Here is a 16,186-nt window from a genome sequence, read left to right on the forward strand (position 1 = left end):
ATGACGCAGACGGGCTGCTGGGTACCTATTTTCACCTTCCTTTCCTTCACCCATCCACCTAAAAACATGAGAACCAACCCACAGCACAAGGATGGTCGACCGCTTATGCGACCTTGTGATGTCTTTTTGGAAGACTTTTTGGGAGTATATTCCGGCGATGTCGGAAGAAAAGCTCCATATAGAAAGCGCTCGGTCCCCCGCATTGAAATGCTGTCTCAGCCCCCTACAAAATAGGCAAGCTGATTGATTAACCTCAGAGCGACATCCCCTTTCGCTACATGTCTGACTTCTGATTATGGATGAATGGCAGGAGGCATTTAACGGGCTAAGCCCAAAGCTCAAGAGCTGCCTGATCAGAGCCAGAGAAGAGAAAGCTGATGTGTTAACTGCGCTACTACGGGAGGCTGAGTTGAAGAAAACCCTCTGCCTTGTGAAGCGGTGGAAAGTCAACTTGGGCGGTAAAACAATTGTTCTTCGAGATTTATTCGACAAGATCATCGCATGGGTATACAAATTTAAGGCTATTGGAGACACGGCTGTCCAGTTTGACCCCGCCCCAGCCACCCTGGCGTGGGCAGCAGTACGATTCTTGCTACAGGTAACATGAGACATACACAAGAAATTCTTGAAAATGATCCTTTTTGTATCATGCTGACGAAATAAGGTCTGTATGAGCGACAGTATCTGTTTCGAGTCTACCATTCATGGCTTGGAAGTGGCATCTCGGATGATATCTCGGTATGCTGCCTTTGAGTCTCTTTACACGAAACGAACATTGGCAGTACAATCCGAGCTGAAAGGTCGATTGGTGAGCTTATATACGCAAATACTGCACTTCTTAGGTAATGCCGTGGAATATTTTAGCCACTCTGCAAGAACACGTCTCGTGAACAGTGTTTTTCAAACATCACAGAATGAAGAGCTAGAGAAAATCGCAGAATTGGACACAGAAGTGGACAGGCTTACTCGAATTTCCGACGCCGAGGTTCAACTACAAATTCAAGATGATATGCACAAAACCCAAACTATTCCAAAATCCATTCAAACGCCGTTCAGCCGGGTAGTCGACGCGTCAACAATCTACGCGAAAAGTGTGGAAGAACAGCAGTTTCGACAGCTGTTGACATGGATGTCATCTGTGCCGTACTTGCAGCACCATGCGAGGCATTCGGAGGCGAGACTGCAAGGATCGACAGAGTGGCTATTCAAACACCCTCGATATACAGAGTGGAATGAAACAAGCACATCTTCGATTCTTCTCCTTCATGGAATTCCGGGTTCCGGGAAAACCAGTCTTACATCTTCAGTAGTGGATTCCTTTCTGAGATCCAAGTCCCAAAATCCCCTCGCAGCACCGGTTGCCTACTTTTATTGTGGCGATAGCAAGATGGGGAGATACTGGGCTGACCCTGAAGAAACAATGGGCTGTCTTACTAGACAGGTTGCTGTCATTGATAGACAAAAGCTCGAAGTCCATGAACATGTGCTGCTTGAGTATCAACGGAAAGCGGCGGAAGCCAACCTCGATGGGTTCGATGTCCCTAAGTTGAAAATTTCGCAATGTGCCGACTTGATTCTTGGAGTTCTTGGCTCGAACCCTGCAATTTTGGTTGTTGATGGTGTCGACGAAATCGAAGAAACTCGACGCTATGAGCTTCTAGATGCATTGAAGCGAATAAGGGACGAGTCTGCCAGCGTCGTCAAAATATTTCTGTCGGGCAGAGAAGATAGGAACATTTTGGGCCGTCTTTCAGATGCTCTCATGCTACGCGTGGAAGAAAATGATACACGGCTGGACATAGAGTTATTCGTAAAGAACAAAGTGTTATTGGGAATTTCCACCCTGTGCCTACTCGGTGGCGAGGTTCCACGAGACTTACAAGAAGAATTGATTGCATTTCTCTTGAACCGCTCACGCGGAATGTTTCTTTGGGTCACTCTTCAATTGAATTGCTTCTTTCGACTCAAGACCAGGGCTAGTGTTGTGGCATCGATTCAGGACTCATCCAAGGCCACATGTGAAAGTCTCTCCGATTTGTACTCTGAGATGCTAGGTCATCTCCATGAAGCCGACCCCAGTGCATACGATATTGCCAATCGAGCATTCTCTTGGCTGCTGTGCATGCATGAACCATTGACGCCCCAAGCCTTGCTTTTTACAGTATCCATGTCAAGCCCAGAGGAGCAACGGAATTTCACATTGCCTGAGCTTCTCGATTTCTGCTTCAACTTGATTTATGTGGACTCCAAGTTGAACACCCTGCGATTTGTCCACTTTTCATTCATTGAATATCTGAAAACAAAACCTGAATTTAGTGTGCCTTGCATCAACACTATAGCTGCCACAGGGTGTTTGAATGCTTGCATCCAAGACACACCGTCCAACCTCGAGGATACCTTCAACCCCAAGGACAATTTTGTGCTTTACGCTGCCCTATATTGGACTCAACATTATCAAAATGCAGCCATTGGCAATGATCATAGCCCTATTCTCTCAAAACTGGAAAAATTTGCCTTTAACAACGACGGAGAAACAAACCTATCTTTTATGGCTTGGCTTGATACCGTCCATATTGCAGCAGGGCTACTTTCTCCAGATCATCCTTTAAAAGCCGAGCTCAACTCCGTGACAAGTATGCAAATGACACCTCTTTTTGCAGGTTGTATCTATGGAATTGAAGAGATTGTTCAGTCTGTTGTGACTAGAGAAGGCTTCGATGTGAACAAGAAATCTACAACCGGTCACACCCCGCTATATCTAGCTGCGAAATTTGGCCACGATGAGATTATCCGGATACTACTTTCTTATGGTGCTGATGTGGGCCTCGAAGGAGGGAAGCATGGGAACTCAGTCAATGCCGCTTGTGCCAATGGCCATGTCAGTGCTACAAATTTACTTCTCAGTCACCAATCAACTTCTATATCCTCGGATGATGTGGGATTGGCTGTTCAGAAGGCCTTGATCTCAGGGCATGAGAATGTAGCTTTGTTTCTTTTGCAGAACTCTGTTGAGCTCCCGGACCATGAGACCTATACCAAGACAGCCGAGCAAGCATCCAGAGCAGGTATGTTCAAGCTAGTGCAATGGCTGGACAAAGAACATCCGTCATTAAGTAACGCAAATGAAGCCCAGTCAAGAATACTAGACATGGCTATCTTGAAGGGTCAACTCTCATTTATCAAGAGATATTGCTCGAAGCTACAGTTTCTTGACAATTCAGTCGCAAATGCAGCTTGTATGGGACATGTTGACATCCTTTCATTTTGCTTGGACCAAGGAGCCAGTATTGAAGAGGAGGGGCCACTTGGGAGTCCCCTTCGAGCGGCCAGTCTCATGGGCCATGAAATGGCTGTTCGCCTGTTGATTGCTCGAGGGGCAAGCATTAACGCCCCTGGGAAATTTGGCGATGCCCTCCAGGCTGCAGCTATGAATGGCCACTGGTCAATCACGCAATTCTTGATCCAAAATAAAGCAGACGTTAATGCCCAAGGGGGCTACTATGGGAATCCTCTTCAGGCTGCCGCATCTCGTGGACACCTTGAGGTGGCAGAGGCTCTGATAAATGCTGGTGCGCGGATCGCTGCCAAAGGCAGGTATAAAGATGCCTTTCTTACTGCCGCAGAAGCAGGCCATCATGCCGTGGTGGGCCTCTTCATTGAAAAGGGCTTCCAGTTGCCCCAAGGCCACGTTCGATCGATCATGAAAGGCTTGTACCAGAATCTCCTTTGGACAGCTTGGAATGATGCACATGGTAGCCTCGTCCACAAGGAGAAGGAGAACAACCTGCTCTCTCTTCCCTTACCCGACCCGGGACTAGGGGTATCATTCAACACTTTGAAGGATGGTATATCTTCAACTCCACGAAACCGCAACACGGCTACCCCGGTCCGAGGTTTAAAAGCCCCTACGCCAGTGGAATACAGCTCATTGGTATTGGCGGCGTCAAAGGGTTGGGATCTTGTTGTGCAATGCATGGTAACTGAGAGAGAAAAGATCAAACTTGGCCAAGCCGAGCTTGAATTGGCGCTCGAAAAAGCCGCATATCACGGTCATGTCGGGGTATTGAAGATCATATTGGCATCTGACATTGAAAAAAACTGGAAAATCTTGAATGCTCTCATGGCAGCAGCGCAAACTGCCCAAATCACGATCATTCAGATCCTTATCCACCACGTAGCAGACTCGGACGTTTTGAGCTGGGATAATGCGCTTCTGGTTTTAAGATATGGATCTCGAGAGAACCAGATTTCAAGTGTTCGGTATTGTCTTTCACATGTGATGGATAAAGAAAGGCACGCACTCGTGGCCCTCGCGTTCAAACATGCTGCCAAGTTTAACAGTGTCGGTGTTCTGAAGTCTTTAGACCAAGATGGCAACTACATTGACGGGCAAGTCGTGCGGCAGGCATTTCAAATTGCTGCATCTAACGGCTCAACAGATGTTGTGCAATTAATTATCGGAAGCGACTTTGCAAATTCCATTCAAAGCGAGGATTATCTTGTCGCATTTCGTGGGGCCAGCTTCTACGGCCATGCCGTCCAGTCTCAATCCCTTCTTGGTCATGTTTCCTCGCCATGCAGCCCGGAACATTTGAAAGTGTTATTTATCAACGCTGCCTACAAAGGATATCGAGGGGTACTTAGTGTTCTTCTCCCGGAAATCAAAAATCTCGATTGTTGTCAGACATTGCTGGACACGTGTTTGTGTTTTGCGTGTGCAGAGGGGGAATTCGATGCTGCTTCTTTCTTAATTGAGGCTGGTGCTTGTGTCAATGCGCGCGCTGATAGCGAGATGAAGGTTGATGAAAACCCTGCTTTGGCGGGTCTATGTCTGGACAAAGACACCGACGAACAAAGGCCTCTAATTGAGCCCACAGACTCACGTTTTTCTGTGTATTACAAAAATTGCGGCAAATGGACAGCTTTGCAAGCGTGTCTAAAAAGCCCTCGGCAGTTTCAATTTCGGCGAGGTGATTCCGAAGGGCCCCGTGCGTTGGATAAAAAGCACTTCGCCGTTCTACAGCTTCTCATATTACATGATGTTGATGTCAATGTGGTAGGGGAAGATGGTCTCACGCCACTGCATTGGGCTCTTTCCAGAGAAACCATGTGCTTTCCCATGGTATCGTTGCTGTTGAACGCCGGGCCAGAGTCTTACATCGAAGAAGCCGAGGCTGAGGGTCGATATCCTTTGCTACAGACGGCACTCCGGTTCTTTGAAGGAGGGGGCTGTTTCAAAGATTGCGAATCAGTTGAGGAGGTCTTTACCACGGGACCTGGGGCGGTCATCAGGCTACTTCTTGAGTCGAAGCCAAACATATCTGCCACTGATCGTCAGTTTCGCCTAGTGCTCGAAATGGCGGCGACTGTTGGTAACGCAGACTTCATCCAACTGCTGGTTGAGAGGGGAGTTGACGTCAATACACCCGTAGATTTCTTCAGCCATGCTCTCATAGCTGCTGCTGCATTTGGACATAATGACTGTGTGCAGCTACTTGTTACTACAGGAGCTGATGTCAACATATCTCATCCACTTCACGGAACCGCTCTCCAGATCGCAGTCATAGGTGGACATACACGAACTGCCCGTATTCTGCTTGATCACGGGGCTGACATTGACGTCTATACACAAGCCTCGTTCCCCTCCATTACTTCTGCTAATTCTGCAGCTCTACAACTGGCAATAGATCGTGGATATTTTGAAATAGCAAACCTTCTGCTCGATGCGGGTGCCAATTTCAACATTTCTCCGCCATTTGTGTCGCCTCCCCTAGTTGCAGCTTGTGGCCAGAGCAATCTTGAATTTGTCAAGGATCTTTTGCAGCGAGGGGCAAACGTGAATATAGATGGGCAAAGGCGCGAATCATCGAATAACGAGGTGCTGGTGGCAAGTGAAGAGGCAAGTGCTCTACATAAAGCTTGCGCCCGGGGCAGAAATGATCTGGTCTCGATTTTGCTGGAGGGAAATGCAGATATCGAGAAACGAGTCGGAGGATCTTTGACCCCTATAGAGGTTGCCGCAAGGGCTGGTCATCTGGTGGTCCTGGACCAGCTCTTGGATGCTGGGGCTACGATCTATGACCCGTCTCGAGGCGTCAATGCTCTGAGAGAAGCATGCAGAGGCAAGGATCCTATTCCATCTACTCGATTACTTCGCGGAAGATTGAAGGCGGAATCAGGGTCAGAGGATTTCATTTCTGCATTTGAAGAAGCTGTCCCCGAAGTGCTGAGAAAAGGTTGCGGAGACACGCTTGTCTGTCTAATTCAAGATCTTCCCAAAATCCCGTCCCTGCTGCACCATGCATGTGTTCTGGGATCAACAGATGCAGTCGAACTCATGTTGTATCACGGTATTGATGTCAATTTCAACTTTGAATCTGGTGGACAGCCATTGCATATTGCATGCTATTATCAAAGAGTGGAACTGGTGCCACTTCTGATCAAAAGTGGCGCTACCGTTCACGAGGAGGATCTAAAGTACGGCACACCTATTCAAGCCGCCCTCGAGGGTTACATTGCATCTGGGTTGATTGCTGACGACAAGCCCTTTCATGACATGGTTCCAACTCGGTCCCCCTTACAGACACTTTCCAACAATTATTATGGGGCTTCACGTGTTAGCCGCCAGGATCTCATTGTTGCGTCTGAATCCAACGTCCTAGCTTTAGTAAGCGCAGGAGCGACAGCTGATGCTAAAGAACGACCAATTGGTCCACCTCTGCACCTTGCTGCTTTCATTGGAAGCATTCCCATTCTACAACTGCTTCTTCAAACCGGAGTAGATATTAATACTGTGGGAGGCTACTTTGACTCTGCTCTCATCGCTGCTGTGTACGCCAAGCAACAAAACACCATCGTATATCTCCTGGGTCAAGGGATTGATGCCAACTTGTTCTCTGCAGAGTTTGGCACTGCCCTCAATTTGGCTTGTCACCAGGAAAACCAGAACAAGACAAAAACAGTCCGGGCTCTTTTGAAACATCGAGCTGATGTTAATGCCAACGGTAGCGAATCTGAGAGTCCGGTATCTGCTCTGCTTTCATCAAACATGACGAGCCATAAGCCAAGTATAGCTGAGGACACTCTTGAAATCATCCTCCAAAGCGCTGCAAACCTAAAAGTCAGACCTGAAGACCTCGTGCTAGCAGTGACTGTCGATGACAAGTGTGGCAGCGAGTTACGGGAAGAACTGACAGAGCGGCTGCTCAAGCACGATCCTACAGCGCAAGTGACAATTGAAGTCATCAAACATGCTGCTAAATGCTATGGCTCTGGAGATCCCGAGAACAGATTGGCGATGCTACTTTCCCACTCGAATGGAATATATGTCACCGAAGATATTCTCGAAGCAGCAAGCAGCCCAGAAATTCTGGAGGTTCTGCTACAACACAACCCGCGATGTGGAGTCACGGAGGCCCTTTTCAAAACCTTCGCTCGAAGTGACTCATGGCTGGGTAAAGACTACTTGGAAGTCTTACTTGATGGAGACATTTCTGCTACTCCAACAATTGCCGTGATACAGGGTCTTTTGGAAGCACGATTCCGTCCAGAGGAAGGCGACGCCAAGTTCAACAATATCCTCGAAATGTTATTCGATCGCAATCCTAACATTGAGGTGACTGAAGAGATGCTTGCTGCAACAATGAATTCTAAGGAGCGTGATATTCTACTATCAAGAGCTCATAAGGTTTCCTGTGAATGAGGACTTCTGGGATACGGGGTGATCCCAATTTCATTGACATCTTTCAGCGTTGTGTTCCATATATTGTGTAAGATTTATATTAGGGGTGCGCCTCCTAGCAGTCCCCTAGGACTAAATCAGTCTTACATTACGGCTCTAAAGATAATAAATCTTGTTGTGGATCAGATGGCGGTCTACCATCACGCGGCAAAAACAAAGAACAAAAAAACAACCAAACAAAAAAAGAAGACTGGCCCGAGCCCGGGATCGAACCGGGGACCTCGCGTATTAAAGTAATTGTTCAGGGTGACTCCCTAAACGCGAATCATTCCACTAGACCACCCGGGCAGTTGATTGGTTGTCTTTGGATATTAATGCTATACTAGCCAAAGGTGTTTACACGAGTACGCTTCTAATGTGCAAGGGGAGATACGAATACATCATTATCTAGATTTGAAATGCGGCAACAATGGAATTATTTGAAAGAGAAGAGCAAGTTAGACATGTCAATTCAATTGTAACAGTATCCAAACAACCTGCATTAGACACAATCAGCTCATTCGTTCACTGTCCCACGTGTGACAGCATCTGCACCGAGGTGCATTGCATCCCACTCCATTTTCAACGAGTACCAAGATGTTGCTTCAGGTGCGGCTGAGAACCCTAGTGATTATTGAAATAGGTTCTGGTAGTGGATATCAAGATACTTAGTGCTCCGTGCAGAGCTGAAAATATTTTGGATGTATCACAATAAATATATATATACATGAGAAATCTAGACTATTAAAATAAGTGCGCTAATGAAATACCTACTTGTCCCCATCACCCATCATCCACAACTACAACCATCCAAACACCCACTTGACCATTACTCGCGAGTAGAGGCGTGCAATGGACCCAGCGATTGCGCCCATCGGGATTGGATCGCGTCGCCCACTTGATACGCGCAGTGACACTACGACCAACCTTCATAGCTTGTAGCAGGTCATCTTTTACTGCCGAGGAACTGCCAATACGCGATAGGAAGGGTGATTGCAACATCCCGGGGATCTGCAGGGCGGGTGATGTGAACAGAATCCGGAGGGAAGGATAGGGACGAACGAGGAGATACTGTTTGATGTTAGTATGTTGTGTCTGCAATCAAGTAATCAAAGCATGGAAATGAAAATAATGTCGCTTACATTCTCATACACGCCCACAAATGACATCCGGGAAAAGGGAGATTTAATATCCTGTAGACGAACCGCTTCAGTCTCTCTTTCGAGCGATACATCCGGCTGCAACCACGATCGTGGATGATGCGGGGACGTCATGTTTTTCGCAGGCTGGAATAGGTGTCCACCATGCTGTTGAACGGCGGAGAGTTCCCGCGGACTGAACAGTTCAGTGAGTTCCCGGAACTCATCCTTCTCTTCTGGTTCTGGTGGCTCGGCGATGCTGTCCTCATCGGGATCGCGGTGTTTGTGCTGTAGTTCCATCAAGGATTCCATCGAGGCTCCCTCCATTGCGAGTCCTGAGACGTCGATCTGTGCGCCGATGAAGTATTTGACACGGCCGTGACTGTCGCATAGTGGGGCGCACTGGAGGAGGTTCATGAATGGAGAGCCGTCGCGTCGACTGGTTATGTTAGTGTCTTGGTGACTGAATTGGGAAAGGATGAATTTAGAACGTACTAGTTGAGAAACATCTCCGAGTGATGCCGGCCAGCATGGATAGCTTCGCGAAGACGACGAACACTGTTCGCATTTGTCTTTGGGCCTTGTAAGAAGCGACAATTTCGACCAAGTACGTAATCCATGCCGTACTGTGTTGTTCTATGGAACTCTGGTTTTATTAGTCCGATTCGTACAACGGGATCGAAAGACATACCCTCCGATGCGAAAATAATTGGATTATCAGGTCGCGATGGGTCCGTCAAGCAAAATACTTCTGCCAGCGCATTCGAAGTCCCGCGGAACTTCATTGGCAAACTTCCTCGGATTCGCTGCTCGACAATCTTGCTTGTGATGGTGATACATCTTGACGTTATGAATGCAGGGAGTTCCTCGGCAGTGAGAGCTAACAACCCGTCTACAACGCGCTGCTCTAAAACCCGGTTCACCGTCACCCCAGCGGCTTCCCCGTCTGTCTGAACCACTGGAGGGGGCACATCGACCGAGAGACGGACGAGCGCATTAGCATATTGAATTGCCTTGAGCGCTTTGCAGGCATTGAGATAGTATGTGAGGGTAGAAATCGAGCGCGGGCGTTCTTCGAGAAGAAAATCCCGAAACCGAGCTAGATACCGGGGACTGTTTAGGATTGTGAGCATATGCTCGGACGAGAACATGATGTCTGCAATTCGTTCCAGCTTGTATAGTGGTAAATCGCCGCCGTCGTAGGGCGCAATCAGATCATATGAGCCGTTCTCTTCGCTGACAGGGTTAAACTCTGGCGCTCCCTCATTCGGGTTGATTTGTTGTAGAAGAGGGAGATCATTGGCCGTCGCATGGCGACGCAGGTTCTTGATAGAAGGTTTTGGTGTGGGATACACTTCCATCTCTTCCTCTTCAATCGCATCTAAGCTTTCCGACCTTGGTGGTTGGGGGAAATTGTCCAGTAATTGATCAGTTCTGTTTTGTCAGCGTATTCCATTTCAGAGTTCATATACTGAGTTCGACTTACCGCGAAATTCGACCAGACTCGCTGACCCATTCATGGTATTCGTCTTGGATTGTCTCGGTGAATGAGCGCAATGACTCTGCATCGGGGCTTCTTAGCCCATCATGGAGCCCATGGAGCCCATTGAACCCCTGGAGGTCATGGAAATCTGTACGCGACATCTTTTGAGTAAGGAAAATACGAGAAGCCCCTATATTGCAACCTGGAAACAGACCTTTTCTTTAATAGTCGGTCGGAAATGTTTTCCTACTGAGACCCCTCTAGAATGATACATCAATTGATTGCCCCAGCGTTCTCTGAATAAGAGCCATACAATAGACACAATGAAAAGTCTACGACAAAATACAAAGACAATATGGGAGGTCATAATGACAAAAAGGCAGATCGATCGATGGGCTAGTGAACTCCATGAGATCGGAGTTGACAGTTGACCGATGATGCCATCGTGCAGCGGATAGCCCCTATTGAACTTTGACTTTGGAAAAATCTCACTGGAACTGCCTGGAATTGCGATACATCAATTGAATCGTTCGCAAATAGGCTACGGGTTGTTATTCCCTATTCGTTGCTTGACAGGGGTCTTCCTAATTTTCATTCCCCTTAAAGGCCTGAGCGTGCAGATCACCACGGGGGACTCCGTACTTCGTACTTTGTACGAACTTCATTCTCTCTACAGAGTAATTTGATCATGTCAAGTGAACAGATTTTATATGAAGATTAAGCGATTTTCTACGCAAATGATAACCGTGCCAAGGGCCCAACATACCTACTGGGTATTGGTGTGCCCCAGCAGATGCAATATTTTCACCAGATGCAAAATCTAGAAATTATGTATCTTTTGTATTGCATACCCATACAAAAGGTACCTAGGCATCCTGTAGGCATACCATACATTTTCTCGGCCCTCGAACTAGTTAGGGAAGATATAAGAAGATAGATATTATAGTGTAAAGGTAGTCTATATTATTTGAACAAACTTTGGTAAGGAATATTAAGTATACTAGAGCCATTACATACTCCATATAGTGTTATTTCTAAATGAATATTCTTCTTCCATGTTAGATAACAAAAATTAATGCTACCATTAAATCAATTAAGCTAGACTGGCACTATATATCAGTTCACTTTCTACTATTCTAGCTAGTTTGAGGGCCTAGAAAATGTATGGTGTGCCTACAGGATGCCTAAGTACCTTTTGTATGGGTATGCAATACAAAAGATACCTAATTTCTAGATTTTGCATCTGGTGAAAATATTGCATCTGTTGGGCACACCAATACCCAGTAGGTATGTTAAGTCCTTGGTACGGTTACTGAGGAGATTCACAATCCCCGGTTGCTATTAGGAGAAGGGCTCTCTCTGCTTCATTATGCACGGTCGACCTAAGCAAAAAGGTCATATTGTTGATGGTAATCACACAGCTACTCAGATGCTTTATGGATACTCGGAAGTAATATAACATAGCTCCATAGGCTACCCGGACTATAAGCAAATCACTTTCGTGCATATGTCAGTACAACAACGAACCATGGGGGAAGGGCCTCTAACTCCCGAGTCGCCTTGTGGTTAAAACTCCAGCTACATCGACAAGGAGAACTACTAGCACAGTTGAGACTAACTTGGAGTTTAAAATGTTTATTCTCTTGATGATCTACACAAGACAGGAAGATCCGTGTAAACGTCAGAATATTGTACATTTACCTCCATCACCCAACCTCAACCTTCTTGACGTCAACATCATCCGGCTCCGTCTTCGGCACCTCAATAACAAGAACCCCATCCTCCAACCTGGCAGAAACTGCATCTCCATCTACTTTGGGTGGATTTGCTGTACGCCCCAATCGCACATTACGCTCGAACGCCCCAAGCTTCCGTTCATTCAGCACAATCATCTTGACTAGGTCTTCAGATCCAGGTCGGCTGATCACTCCGGTGATGCTGAGTTCCACCGTCTTCGGATCCCAGTTGACTTCGATGTCTTCCTTCTTCACGCCGGAGAGGGGCACGTGAATCACAAATGCCTCAGGGGTGTCGAATACATCAACCTCGGGCCTGTATTTTTCGGATCCAGTGGACGGGAATGGGTAGGGTGGCTGTTGTGGTATATTTTGTCTGAATCCCCAGGGGCTGTGAGACGCGTGAGGAGCTTCGAAGCCCCCTCGTCCGTAGCCGCCAAATGATGCCTGGTCAAAGAAGCCATGCCCACCCCATCCTCTGTTACCATATCCACCTTGTTGGCCGTTGGGGAACAGATATGGCTGCTGAGGGAAGGAGGGCCCGATGTGAGGGTTACCCGGGTATTTGTAAGGTTGTTGGTGGAATGGACCCGCACTATGCGACCCACCAGGAAACTGGTAGTACGGTTGAAGAGGAAATGAGGGCTTGGACTTGCTGTCGTCTTCCCATGGGGAGGGATAGGGCTGTCTCCATGGGATATGACCCGGATAGGGGTGGGGTTTGTGGCCATCGGCTAGTCCGGAGTAGGGGTGTGATTTGCCAGGGGAGGGCTTGGACTTGTCGCCATCCCAGGTGGAAGAGTGTCGGTTTTTACCCTCCGTAGGGCCGCGATGGGTGTGCGGCTGCGGAGGGTAGCCCGGGGAATGGTATGGCGGTTGATAACCTTGTGGGCCTGGGTATGGGTATGGCCTACGAGAAGCGGAGGCATCACTGGCTTCATTTTTGGCTTTATTGAAGAAACCTTCGTCGGTGAATTGGCCCAACATAGACGCGTAGGGATGGCCCATGTGACCGGCTTGACCGTTGTCAGACTGGAAAGACCACGGGTTGGGATAAGGGTGGTCATCTTCACCGTGAGGAGCAAAGGAAGCGTGAGATGGGCCATATTCGTCCATGTTAGGGGCAAATTCCAAGGAGGGGAAGTTCTGGTTGAGAGCTTTGATGGACATTCTACAAGTGAAATGGAAGTTCGATTGTAGTGAGTTGATAGAGCGTGACAAGTAAGGCTGGCTTTGGTGATTGATAAAGATGTAAATCCATACTAGCTACTTGCCTTTTATAGAGAGTGTTTATAGGCAGCCACGTTCCAATGTAGTGGGAGCTGAGACTTAGTTTAGTTACACAGGTCAGTGACATCCATGGATTGTAGGTATACGGCAATTGACTTTCCACAATGTGGTACGAGTGGATCTGTGGCGCCGCCATGTTTGGATTTCGGGAGTGTCTAAACCAATTACACTGAGAAGAATCGCCCCACTTGACGGCTGGTGGACATCCTAACACCCGAGCGCTCAATAACTACCTACATACCCTCATACTTACTCGGACATTCTACTACCCGAGGCGCATTGAAACTGGCCCTGAGCTGAATTTCCACGTATTCATAGCGCGGGGCTCATCGCCAGGCAGAAGCGAACAAGCTTGTTCCTTCAAATGGTAGCCTATTATGTCCCGACGATGGCCATACTTGACACCCATATTGAAACCCAAATCACAAATATTTTAAGCCGCCATTCGAGCTATACTAACTGCATCCTGAGGCTAGCGTTGATCTCCCGGCAAAACAAGCATCCGGCCACTTTACAGTAAGTTGAGTAGCGAAGGGAACACAGTAAAGGAACGAAAGGTATAGGAACAATCTGGGTAAAATAAATCTTAATAATTTTGTATCATTCAACCACTACAAGACCAGTCATACGGGTGATTAAATTGTTGGAATAATTACAATGGTATAAAACCAGCCAAAGAAATCAGCCTATCTCCAATCTCACTCTCTACAATTAAGCAGTCAAAAAGATAACCCCCTCCTGCCGCCCTCGATATGGTTTATTCTATTTACCTTTTCCCGCTTCTACAGTCTTCTCCCCTCCACCCAGGCCGTTATTCTCAGTATCGGAATTTGGCTGTCCCTTCTTGATACTCTTCCACTCCAAAGTAGCCGCACCAAGTACAGCCAGACACGAAATAATCAACCCAGCCTGAAACACCTTCCGCAGTGCTTCATTGTAGGAGTGCAGGACCGTGTCGTGCAGATCCGCCGGTATTCTATTCAGCAGCAAAGTGACACCCCCGGAGGTGATGAGATGGGAGTTGAACCCCGGCAGCCCGGAAAGTCTCTTCACAAGCTGATTAGCCAATATATTCTCCCCGACAGAAACAAAGACGGCTGCCCCAATCATCTGACCAAAGAGCATCAGTGCCAGCCCAAACGGCACATCGGGCTTCGGAAGTACGGTTTGTGCGGCGAGATTAGGGACTTGAAAACACAAGCCCAGACCGAGTCCGTAGACGATCTGATAGCCAATCCACTTGCCCTCGACGGTGTCCACTTGAAAGGTGGTGAGAAGACCGGCTCCAACGGACATGATACAGGATCCGATGATGGCAAGTGGGGTGTAGTATCCGATCTTGGAGTTTGTAATTCCACCACCGATTGAGCCGACGACCATTGATAACATCATGGGTAGTAGGCGGATGCCGGATTCCACGGCGGAACTGCCTTTGATGGATTGGAACCAGATTGGGAGGAAGTAAACTGTGATTTCAGTCAGTAAAAGAGATATTGCTTGATAGTTTGGTGTTTTTACCAAATATGTAGTTTCCAGAGCCAACGCAGAGTGTCTGCCAGAAGCCCGAAATGATGCTGCGCTGTGAGAAGATGCGCACTGGAAGCGTCGCAGTCTTTGGAAGGAAGACCTGGATGGCGACGAAAGAGAGAAGTAAGACGGCCATGAGAACCAGGCTAACCACGACGCGACCATCGCTCCACTGCAAATTGTTAGTTGTGGTCAGAAATATCGGTGCACATGACTTACAGCATACGTCTGGCCACCCCACTGAAGTGCTAGTATGAGACAGACCACACTAGATATCAGAAGTGTAGTGCCGAAGAAATCCAGTTGTAGAACCTTCTCCGCCGAGGAAACCTTTGCTGTATCTTGTTCAGGAATCTTGAGGCAGAAAGCAATGAAGACCATCGCGGCGCCACCAATTGGCAAATTGACATAAAAGCACCATCTCCATGTCACGTTTGATGCAAAGGCGCCACCAATCAAGGGACCCACGACAGAGGCAATGCCGAAAAGGGCACCGAAGAGTCCCTGAATTTGTGGACGCTTCTGGAGAGGCACGGAATGGATGATACACATTATCTGAGACCCGTCTGTCAACAATTGGTACAAAGTGTAGGGGAATAGAGTGACATACAGTTCCAGCAAGAATACCAGCAGCGCCGACTCCACAGATCGCTCTTCCGATTATAAAGGCAACTGAATTCGGAGCCGCTCCACAAATAGCAGAGGCAACTTCAAACACTAGAGTACTGCCAAGGAAGACGATTCTGACCGAAAAAAGCTTGTACAGTTTGCCAAACAAGAGTTGGAATACGCAGCATGTCAACAAGTAGGCACTTCCGTACCAACCAACGTCGTCGAAGGAATTGAATTCATCGGTTATTTTAGGTATGGCCTATGAATTGCGTATAGTTTAGCGCTAAAATTGGATTGAATGCCAGGTATTATGCTCATACCGTTGATATGATTGTTCTATCCAGCGCAACCAGGAACATGGCGACAAAAGCCGATACAATCAGACATACAACCCTAAGTGTAGACTGATTCTCGGGCGGGCCTGGTGAACCTGGAGAGCCTCCAGCTATGGCCGAATCTTCGTCTTTGACTGACACATTGGTGGTGGTTTTGCTATATTCCTTCATGGACTGTGGGGCGTCTATTGTAGTAGATTTGGTGCTGTCAGAGGTGGAAGTGCGCGGTGGAGGCATGGTAATTGTGCTATTTGCTTCTCTAACCAAGACAAGATCGATAGGTTATCAAGAATGAATATCCCAGACCATATTGCATAATGAGGAGAACTTCCATATTTAAGTGA

The 16,186-nt window shown here is 47.5% G+C and overlaps 4 protein-coding genes across 4 annotated transcripts; 1 reads left to right on the top strand and 3 right to left on the bottom strand.

Moving 5' to 3' along the window:
• Positions 1-295: 295 nt before the first annotated feature.
• PEX2_013640 (uncharacterized protein) lies at positions 296-7,702 on the top strand (the record flags this gene model as incomplete). The annotated part of the gene is made up of 2 exons (XM_016738641.1): positions 296-580; positions 914-7,702. The coding sequence occupies 2 exons, from the start codon at positions 296-298 to the stop codon at positions 7,700-7,702; spliced, it is 7,074 nt and encodes a 2,357-aa protein (XP_016602708.1).
• Positions 7,703-8,503: 801 nt separating this feature from the next.
• On the bottom strand, positions 8,504-10,503 carry PEX2_013650 (PAS-associated, C-terminal; the record flags this gene model as incomplete). Its single annotated transcript, XM_016738642.1, has 5 exons — positions 8,504-8,791; positions 8,863-9,298; positions 9,355-9,505; positions 9,551-10,293; positions 10,346-10,503. 5 exons carry the CDS (start codon positions 10,501-10,503, stop codon positions 8,504-8,506), a joined length of 1,776 nt encoding a protein of 591 aa, XP_016602709.1.
• Positions 10,504-12,048: 1,545 nt separating this feature from the next.
• PEX2_013660 (Hsp20/alpha crystallin family protein) lies at positions 12,049-13,248 on the bottom strand (the record flags this gene model as incomplete). The annotated part of the gene is made up of 1 exon (XM_016738643.1): positions 12,049-13,248. The coding sequence occupies one exon, from the start codon at positions 13,246-13,248 to the stop codon at positions 12,049-12,051; it is 1,200 nt and encodes a 399-aa protein (XP_016602710.1).
• An 882-nt stretch (positions 13,249-14,130) lies between these two features.
• On the bottom strand, positions 14,131-16,079 carry PEX2_013670 (putative MFS aflatoxin efflux pump; the record flags this gene model as incomplete). The annotated part of the gene is made up of 6 exons (XM_016738644.1): positions 14,131-14,834; positions 14,887-15,067; positions 15,115-15,450; positions 15,506-15,636; positions 15,718-15,766; positions 15,828-16,079. The coding sequence occupies 6 exons, from the start codon at positions 16,077-16,079 to the stop codon at positions 14,131-14,133; spliced, it is 1,653 nt and encodes a 550-aa protein (XP_016602711.1).
• Between the last annotated feature and the right edge of the window lie 107 nt (positions 16,080-16,186).

The sequence above is a fragment of the Penicillium expansum genome (genome assembly GCF_000769745.1).
Source record: "Penicillium expansum strain MD-8 chromosome Unknown contig43, whole genome shotgun sequence".
NCBI lineage: Eukaryota > Fungi > Ascomycota > Eurotiomycetes > Eurotiales > Aspergillaceae > Penicillium > Penicillium expansum.